This window comes from Cupressus sempervirens, chromosome 6 (assembly GCF_028749045.1).
Source record: "Cupressus sempervirens isolate cs-2001-9-10 chromosome 6, ASM2874904v1, whole genome shotgun sequence".
Taxonomy (NCBI): Eukaryota; Viridiplantae; Streptophyta; class Pinopsida; order Cupressales; family Cupressaceae; genus Cupressus; species Cupressus sempervirens.
Genome location: NC_143123.1, coordinates 25,477,746 through 25,488,670, shown reverse-complemented (window position 1 = coordinate 25,488,670; position 10,925 = coordinate 25,477,746). Strand labels below are relative to the sequence as shown.

The 10,925-nt window shown below is 35.9% G+C and overlaps 1 protein-coding gene across 1 annotated transcript; it reads right to left on the bottom strand.

Moving 5' to 3' along the window:
• Positions 1 to 2,810: 2,810 nt before the first annotated feature.
• LOC149550894 (fe(II)/2-oxoglutarate-dependent dioxygenase 1-like) lies at positions 2,811 to 9,768 on the bottom strand. Its single transcript, XM_089790016.1, has 3 exons — positions 9,272 to 9,768; positions 4,207 to 4,534; positions 2,811 to 3,086 (listed from the first exon to the last, which is right to left on the bottom strand). Exons 1-3 carry the CDS (start codon positions 9,766 to 9,768, stop codon positions 2,811 to 2,813), a joined length of 1,101 nt encoding a protein of 366 aa, XP_089646142.1.
• Between the last annotated feature and the right edge of the window lie 1,157 nt (positions 9,769 to 10,925).

Here is a 10,925-nt window from a genome sequence, read left to right as displayed (position 1 = left end):
AATGGGTCAAAGGGGGTCATAGGTTGACCTATGACCCATTTTGACCCATAAAAATGATTCTAATATGTCTAAAACCCCTAGGGACATATGTCATCATGTAATGGGTTGAAGGTTGTCATAGGTCACCCTATGACCACCTTTGACCCATAAGAACGATTTTAATATTTTCCTAAGGGTCCTAGGACCCCTAGGGACATATGTCATCATGTAATGCATTGAAGGGGGTCATGGGTCAACCTATGATCCCCTTTGACCCATAATAACAATTATCATATGTCCCTAAGGGTCGTAGGGACATATGTCATCATGTAATGGGTCAAAGGGTAGGACCCTTAGGGACATATGTCATCATTTAATGGATCGAAGGGGATCATAGGTCAACCTATGACCTCTTTCGATCCATATGAACAATTCTAATATGTCCCTAGGGGACCTAGGACCCTTAGGGCCATATGTCGTCATGTAATGTGTCGAAGGAGGTCATAGGTCAACCTATGACCCCCTTTGACCCATAAGAATGATTCTCATATGTTCTTAGGGGTCCTCAGGACATATGTCATCATGTAATGAGTCAAAAGGGGTCATAGGTCAACCTATGACCCCCTTTGACCCATATAAACAATTCTAATATGTCCCTGGGCGTCCTAGGACCCCTAGGGACATATGTCAATATTAAATAGTTCAAAGGGGGTTATAGATCAACCTATGACCCCCTTTGATCCATATGAACAATTCTAATATGTCCCTAGGGGTCCTAAGATCCTTAGGGACATATGTCATCATTTAATGGGTCGAAGGGGTTCATAGGTCAACCTATGATCTCCTTTGATCCATATAAACAATTTTAATATGTCCCTATGGGTCTTAGGACCCCTAGGGACATATGTCATCGTTTAATGGGTCGAAGGGGGTCCTAGGTCATCCTATGACCCCCTTTGACCCATATGAATGATTCTAATATGTCCCTAGGGGTCCTAGGATCCCTAGGGACAAATGTCTTCATGTAATGGGTCGAAGGGTGTCATAGGTCAACCTATAACCCCCTTTGACCCATATGAATAATTCTAATATGTCCCTAGGGGTCCCAAGACCCCTAAGGACATATGTCATCATGTAATGTGTTGAACTTTTGACCCATAAGAATGATTCTAATATGTCCCTAGGTGTCCTAGGACCTCTAGGGACATATGTCATTATGTAATGGGTCAAAGGGGATCATAAGTCAACCTATGAGCCCCTTTGACCCATATGAATGATTCTAATATGTCCCTAAGGGTGCTAGGACCCCTAGGGACATATGTCGTCATGTAATGGGTCAAAGGGGGTCATATGTCAAGTTGACATAACCATGATTTTCTGATTTTTCATTGCCACTTAAGGCCATAGTTTGGTACACCATGATCTTGCACATACCCTTAAGACTCACTCTATTGCTTTATATTGAGTTATAGATGAATCTTTATGGAGCTCAGGTGTTCTTCATAATTTCATGACCAGTTTCTATTTCTTGATCTTGTGAAGGAATTTCCCAATTGGTATAATTCAATGACACATATCTTGATATTATTGGATCTAGTGTGGAATCAAATTTTGACCGACAACTGATTTCATGGCTTACGAACAAAGATGCATACGATTAGGCCTATGTTCATATAATGTTAGTCTATATGTTGTAGACCCATTGTAATTAAATTTCTTATAAAAAGATGGCTAATCTTGGATATCTCTATATTGTTTCTTGTTGTTTCCATTGTATGACTCAAATTGCATGACTTGGACTGGTCTTTTTGAGGTCCTTCCCACTGTGACTAAATCATTAATTTCCCTTGGACTATTGCAAGGAGGGAGTACATTTTTTCTATTTCACTTCTCAACTTGTATTTGATCTTATAGTGAGGTAAACTAGTCCAAGACTTGGTGTTGTTTATATGAGTCCCAAATTTTTTTTTTTTCACTTGTTACTATATGTTTATTGCCTCTCACTAGCTAAGGCAAGTCTATTTTGTAGTAGTTGCTAACTCCATGATCAACTACAAAAAAGATACATTCACAACTAACTAGCTCGAATATTGAGACATGATATATGATCAAATGATAATGAATAGAAATAGATTACAAATGTACCATGACCTTATTTTTATAGACAAATTGTGATGTAGTATGATCAACTAACATGACATAAACATTAAATGACCTAAGAAAATAAGTAAATAAAAGTATAATTGATTAAATATGGATAAGATCCTATCTAAAAAAATACAATTCTAAATATAACATCTAGAACCTAAGTTAATATTCAAAAAAGACATTTGAAATCTAAGAATTATCTAAATAATATCTTACTCACTATGCAAACACATAAATTTAACTCATTTTTTATGAAATTATTTACCATTTTAATTTTTCCAAAACCACACACCAACCTTATATTTTGATGTCATTGTAAACTACTAATGAAAGGATGTGGCTATCATCTAGACAAAATACACTATTGGTCAAAAATAAAAAAATAAAAAAACACAACAGATTTTGTTAAAATTTTCATCATGTATTCTTATATTCTGTACCACACCCTAATGAAATACTAATTTGATGATTCTAAGTTTACTGTTTTCGTTTTGCAAACCACTTCAATGCTTATGCTTGATCAAAATCCAGTTCAAATGCTCCTAGAAATACATTTCATTCCAATCAAAATATTATCATGAGAGGGAATAAAGCTGACATTTATTCAACAATTTTGAATTCATCCTTCCGGTCATTCTAGCTACTTTTGAAAAATGTTTCCCATATTCACAAAGTTGGTCTCTTTATAAAGAAACTGTGGAAAGATTGTTTGGCAAAAGATAACGGCGAAGGGCTGTTTTTCCACGGACTCGTTTTTGAATAAGCAACTCTCTTCTGAATTCACCCCATGTGAATGGCGAGTATGTGCGAGGATATTTATCCTCCTCCACTAATTCCTCTGGACAACTGATCACAGTGTTGAGGGAGGGACTCATGAAATAAGCAGCAGATAATCTTCTCTTTGTCTGGTTCACAACGGCTCTGTGAAGGCCACTTTTTAGTCTACAATTGGTCCAAGCCTACATTCACATCCATAGAAAGAAAAACCCATATTAGAAAAATTATAAATATTTATATTAGTTGATGAAAAGATTCATACTGCATGAAATGGATGTAGGAATTGGGAGTATTTTTAAATGGACTTTTTGACTAATTCATCATCATTACATAAAGGAGACCTCTTCATAGCCTGATATGAATCAGCTCTCACCATTCTCGCTTCTTGATGATAGATAGCTTAATGTGTGGTGTCTATTGAAAAGTATAAATGATTATAACTAGATCATCACTCACCATTCTTGCTAGTGGCTGATAGATCACTTCATATGATGTAATTTGTCGATTGTAAAATATAAACTATGGTAACTAATATGAATCATCACTCATCATTTTTGCTTCTTGATGATAGAACACTTCATGTAATATGATGTGTCTATTGAAAAACATAAATGATAATAGATCACTTAATCTGATGTGATGTGACGATTGAAAAGTATAAATGATTATAACTAAAAATGAATCATCACTCATCATTCTTACTTCTCGATGATAGATCACCTAATATGATGTGATTTATCAATTGTAAAATATAAAGATTATAATTAGATATGAATTGTCACTCATCATTCTTACTTCTTGATAATAGATCACTTCATTTCATTACTCAATCATCACTTATCATTCTTGCTTCTTGATAATAGATCACTTCATTTCATCACTCAATCATCACTTATCATTCTTGTGTCTTCATAATAGATCACTTAATCTGATGTGATGTGTGGATTGAGAAGTATAAATGATTATAACTAAATATGAATCATCACTCATCATTCTTACTTCTTGACTATAGATCGCCTAATATGATGTGATTTATCGATTGTAAAACATAAAGAATCTAACTAGATATGAATCGTCACTCATCATTCTTACTTCTTGATAATAGATTACATCATTTCATATTCAATTGAAAAATATAAATGACCATAACCAGATATGAATCATCACTCATCAATCTTGTTTCTCAATAATAAATCACTTAAAATGATGTGATATGTGAATTGGAAAATGTAACTAAAAACTATCACATGCCTTGATTCTCGGATTTATAACTTAAAGATTAGAAAACAAATAATTTAATACCTCTAGAGTGTCACCAATGTTCACAACAAAGCTGTTGTGAATGGGTCGAACTCCTACCCAAGTGCCATCATCTTTTAGCACTTGAAGCCCTCCCACCTGGTCTTGCAGCAAGATAGTAAGAGTGTGAGGATCAGTGTGGCTTCCTAGACCCAGTATTTTTTGTGGGTCTGGGCATGGTGGATATCTATTGACTCGCAGCATCATTGTTTCCTTCTCCACGCATTGTTTGGTGAAGAAATCTTTGGGAAGATGGAGTCCTTGGGCCAATAGTTGCAGCACTTTTAGCCCAAGATCTTCAACTGCCTCCATATAATCTATTACTGCTTTGCTGTAAAATCAGAGATTATAAGTAAGTTAGATTATAGAAATGATATTATGAAAAACAGGTGAGTGAATATAGAATCAAAGCTTTAGAATCTAGATATCAAACATAGAAAGAATTATTAGACAATTTATGTAATGCTAGAGGACAAGAAAATCCTCGCCATCCTCCTCCTCCATACATCAGCTAAAATCTTCACAAAATACCTTCTTCCTCCATACATCAGCTATAATATTCACAAAATACTTTGACCAACCATGACAAAAGCTATAAGAACGTCATATAACTGAATAATTTATAGGATAATATTATAAACATATGTAAAAGAAAATGACGAAGTTCATATGAGGTCAAAATCTGGAACATAAAACATAGAAACAAAACCGATAGACAACCTAACACAATAGAAGATGGGTGAGGTTGAGGACTCTGATCGTCCAACTTTCCCATATATTTTTTATAACCTTCAAATATTGGCTCTCATATATTCTATAAGTGCTCGGCTGCAAGAATAAGAAAAGGAAAAAGGTTTTGTAATCTCTATCAATAGAGATAGATTATAGGATGTAATGGAACAAATATAACAAGCTCATTTAAAAAAAAAAAAAATAACATTCATAATTTGCAAATGACATTATACACGAAAAAGAAAGGTCGATATAAATAAATTTATATTTTTAAAATTTATATAATGTTATATGAAAATAGTAAAGATAAAAATAAAATTGTTAGTTGTCAAATATAGTATGGGAAGGAAGACAAATTCTTGATATACAACTTTCTTCACACTTCAACTAAAATAAAAATTTATGATAATATTATAATCAATAGTTACAACTATTTTACTAAAAGAAAATATTATGACATTATTACACATACACAAAAATATTAGAAATGGTGGATGTAAAAAAATACATTTTAGAATTTATGTAACTAAAGTCTAAACATGAAATAAAGAAACACAATTGCAAGATGGTTAAGAGAGTAGCAGAAAAGAGAGGATAAGATAAGATAAGATAAAATTATTAATGTCCACGAAAAATCAAAATGGTTTATGGGACTGAGCATACAAATAGAAGAGGCAGGCAAGCAAAGGCACCAAACAGTGACTGAAAAGGAACAAGCAACAAGAAGAAAGAAAGACAAGGCAAGGACTAAGGGTCCTTCATTGTCACAAAGAAATCCATAATAGAGAGGTACATCTGTGGACAATCCATAGTCTTCGGATGCAGTGAAGAACCCCTATAGGACTGATGCTGCCTGTAGAGACTGGTACAATGTCTAACAGATCTGGAATGTGAAGTAGTGGAAGGCCTTTTCAAACCCCGCGGAGGAGACAAGGGAGAGAAAAAGGTGGTAATGAGCTGATTAGAAGTCCATCTCTGATGAAAGGATTGCAGGGTATTCTCTCGAAGATGGGTGGCCTCTTGAAGATAAAGTGCTAAACATCACTGATCAATATAACTGAAAAACATCGAGAGAGAAGAACAGTCTTTGAAAAGGCAATAGAATCTCCCTCTGATCTCATAGTAATGAGGACAACAAAATATGAAGTGAGTCTCGGTCTCAACCTCCATCAGAGTGCATAACTGGCATAATCGATCAACCTGATCCATATGGTGATTAGTTCGAGCCCTGAGACGATGAGAACCAACCCTAGAAGAGCCCAAAGAGAATCGTAATGCATGATTCCAACACCGGTAAAGATAGGTAGGGCAAACAACAATACCATCTTGAATAACAAGAAAATGCTCAGCATAGAAGGCCATCTTAGGTTGTAAACCACCCAGGGGATGACACCAAGTAGTGGTAATGTACTGCCTATAGATATCCTGTCTAACATGCTCATTCAACTCTTGACGAGAGGGAAGAAGATGAGCTGGGGCATCCAGTGAAAATTGATAGGGAGGAAGATGATCAATCTCAATCCCAATCAAATCCAACAAAGAGGTGGCCTGAGCATACCAGCATCTTGATCAAGTAGAAGTGTCAGATCTCATAATCTCCACCAAAGAACAATATACCAAAAAAGAGTATCTATGTCGGTCAGCACTAGTCTCCATAAAACCATGAAGCCGATGAAGAAACCAAATCAAGTAAAAAATAATGGCAAGTTTGAGAGGATGAGCACCAAACTCCACTAAAACAATGCCATGAGGGGTGAATCTGTGACACCTAATGATACGACACAACAATAGTGTCTGGACCTGCTTAATAGAAGCTCAATCAGAAGTAATAAGAGAAGGTCCCCAAACCACAAAACCATAGAGGACTGTCCAACGAACCAAGGAGTCAAAAATGGACAACTTGGATGAAATATCCTGAAAATGATGCCTGAAGCATTGTCTCTCCAGCAAAGCTAGGGAGCCCATACCTTTACTAACTCTGGATAGAATAGCAGGTCTCAAATTGAAATGTGGTCCTGAGAACTTCACACCAAGATACATGTAAGAGGGAGTAATCTCAACATCCTCCCCCTAGAAGAAGAAATGGAGATGAGAGGTCTTTAAATAGTTAAAGACCATAACCCGTGTCTTAGATAAATTGACTACAAGCTGTCGCTGAGTACAGAAAGAAGCAAGACTATCAAGGAGTCTCTGTAAGCTATTAGGAGAAGAGGTCAAGAGAACGACATCATCAGCAAAGAGGAGAATAGAGATCAAACCTTGATGTAAATAACACCCATCTCCTGGTTGAGAGGATTTCATAAGGAAATCCTCCAACTCATCAATATACAAACCAAATAGTGTAGGGGAAAGAGGACAACCCTGCTTCACGCCAATGGTGCTCTAAATTGGATAAAAAAAGCCCTCCAGAGTTTTGAGCCTACCAGTAACCTTCTCATAAAGTCTCAAAATAACAGTTTGTAACATATCTGAAATCTCAATCTCTTGAAGCCGCTGAAATAAAGCCAAACTAGGAATAGAATAAAAAGCCTTACAAAAGTCCACAAAACAACAATAGACCTTTTGAGAGTGGTGTCTAGCCTCCTCAATGATAGCCTACAGTGTAAAAACATGATCCATAGTCTGGTAGTTTGCCCGAAAGCTAGCTTGACCTCTCGCCCTACATACCTGTCTATCAAGCTCACTAGATAACATGGTGTTCAGAGCAGTGACATAAAGTTTGAAAAAAGTATGACCAATCATAATAGTTCTGTAATTTCCTGGATTAGAAACAGGCCCAGACTTGTGAATAGGGTAAACAACATGTCTAGACTAGGAATCAAAAAACCTAGTGCAAACCACTCTATTAAAGAGTGTAGGAAGGCAAGATCCAAGAACTAAAGCACCAAGTTTGAAAAGTTCTACCTAAAAACCCTCTTCATCAGCTACTCTGCTGCATCTCAAAGATCTGATGGCCTTCATAATGCTAGAATAGGTGAAAAAATGGCAGTGGGGAGGTGTAGTGGAGTAGAGAGGAGGCTGCCCAGGAATGTCATAAAGTGTCTTGACATGGGAGGTCAGAGAACGATAGTCGAGAGTGGAGGATGGGGGGGAGCAATGAGGGAAAAGGGTATGCCAGAAGATCTGGGGATTCTGGATAACCGCGGAGCAAAGGGTTCTGCACTAAAAAGAGGCAAATGAACGTTTCTTATGACAAAGAAAATGCAGATAAGAAACGCGCAGATGGTTAAAGGAAGGAGACTGAGCCTCAAAGGCGACACAAATAGAGTGATGGAAAGCTTTGCAGTCGACATCAAACTATTTATTCATAGGATAGGTATTTCGACGATTAGTTGTGAAAGAGAGAGGGGAACGGTGGGGAATAGAAAGAAGAGCAGAATCCCATATGGTAGAGGCAAGCAAATGAAACATGTTTGAGGCAACTAGTGAGTCATCAAAACTAGCGGGTGACAAAAGATGCCTATGGTGATAAGTAAAGAGCTCACCATCACTCTCAGGGTAATGGAAGCGAGTAGGAAGGGAGATGGTACTAGTCAGACAGAGCAAGGGCGAGGAAGGATGGGGTGAAACACAAATAGAAATGCTAAGAAGAGCATGATAGGCTAGCGGAAGACGCGAAATGGTGAAACTGCGAATGGAAGAAATGAAAGGAGAGGAAATGACATAGTCAACAACACTCACACCACCACAGTGCGGCCAATAGGTAAAGAGGTCCAATCCAGGAAGGATCAAAGAAATTTTCAAATATTCACACATTGTATGCATATCTATCTATCTATTCATGTATATATGTATATGTATGCATGTATGTATGTATCACATAAATCATAATTAAACATTCTATTATGAAGGAAACTGAATGGATAGAAATAAAAATTAGAATCTATGTATGAAAATATTATACTTAAAACACAAAATTGCTAGATGCCAAATAGAATATCCCATGAAGGATAAATTTTTGTATACATTAGTTCAAATAAAAAATGTTATGAACAATAGTAGCAACTATTTTATATATAAAAAATAATGATTTTGTATATGAATGATATTATACATGTAAGACAAGAGCCTATAACATATAGATATATTGTGAGCCTCTCATATAAATAATATTACACATGTACGAAAAATTAAAAAGAATAGAACTAATTTTCATATATAAAACACAGAAACGAAGTGGCAAGATGGTCAATAAGGAAGAAAATTAGAAACTTCTGATCTTTTCTTCATACACCAATTAAAATTTATCTCTATATGTCTACCCATCTGTCAATCAATCAACCAATACAAAATTCAAATTATTCTATAATAAAAGAATGTTTTATGTGATAACAACCTGAATGATATGTGGCTTTGGCTTTCTTCACCCCAAACCTTTATTGAGAAATCCAAGATTTGCTTTGGAGATTGCAGGATTTGGAAGATCTCAGCCCATGGGAGATTTTTGGCATAGTCAGGATTGCTTGCTGAGTAACCCAAAGGCAGTGTCTCAGATCTGGCTCCCTTCATTTTCTCCAACATGGGAAGATCGAACAATCCATTACACTCCTCTTGAAATCTTTCAATCACTTCTATTGAAACTCCATGATTCACCATTATGAAAAAACCCCATTTTTCAGATGCCTCTCTTAATTTCTTACATAAAATCTCAGTTTCTGGTCCTTCATTATTTTCTCCTTCAGCAAGGCTGATTACAGGCAATTCTTCTCCTCCACCGAAATCATCATGGTTGACGTTTGACCATTCTTCCACAGACCATACAAAATCCTGAATTCCAAGGTTGTTTTGCAATAGGATTGAATGCCCATTCAATTGCTCGTTTGGAGGAGACATGGTGATTCTTATCAATTTATTCTCACTATAACTGAAACCTCCAATCAATAAGAAACTTAGAAGTGAATATACAGATTGAAGTTGGAAGAATTAAGATTGAATATCCCCTTACCACTAAAACTGATTATATAGATTCGATATTCTTGTTGAATCCACCTGATAATTAACAACATTGTATAATAAAATAAGAGCAAGCAAGAAAATTAAGCGGATGTTTCAAAGTTTGCCCATGGGATTGGTGACCGACCACAGTAAATTATCTTCCTTGTCCAAAACCTCGACGATAAATCTTGTATCCACCGTTAAATTTATTTGGCCCATGTTCGATGATCTCATTGACATATATAATATGTATATATATATTGATAATTTCAACATTTCATTGATCTATGATGTGTACATTATTTCTGAAAATTCGATGTTAGTGTTTGCTTCTAATACTTTGTAATCTACGAATTGTAAATATTCATAAACGTTTGGACAAAAACTTTATATTTACTTCTTCATTAGCAATTGCATAATAGTATAACTGAAACGGAGATCTTAACATTGTTTGTTGAGATAAAATTTGTAATGAGATTTGTAGGAGTAGGAAGTGTTAAGAAAAATGGCAGAAAAGTGTGTTAGATGTATAATTATTGACAATAAACATAGTAAAACTGTTTTTTTTATTGTAGAGACTTTATCTTCTAGAATCTTGAAGGACTATTTTGCTTTGCAACCTAGATGTGACCTTTGTTTATATGGTGAATTGTTCCCTAGACAAGTGCCCTCTCCAGATCTGAAATAGTGCTGTTTGGATCTTTTGCTTGCCATTACTTCTAATGGGATTCCCCAATCTCGGCAACGGCTACACAACCAGTTATTTCGACTGGCTAGGTATGCCGTCCGTCTTCCTTTCGTCTCTCCATCCTAACATTCCTGCTTCTTGACATACCACAACGATCAACGCACGGACCCTGCAGCAGAGTACAGTTTGACGCAAACCACTTGAGACTGGCATTCATTGCACTTTGTAACTCTCTCCTTTTAGTATATTATGTCAATCTATTCTTCTTATCTAAGGTTATTGCAACACCACTTTTTTTTTTCCTGATCATTTCTTGATTCTGTAGATGCAATGTAAAGTTCTAATATAGTTGTGACTCTATATGAAT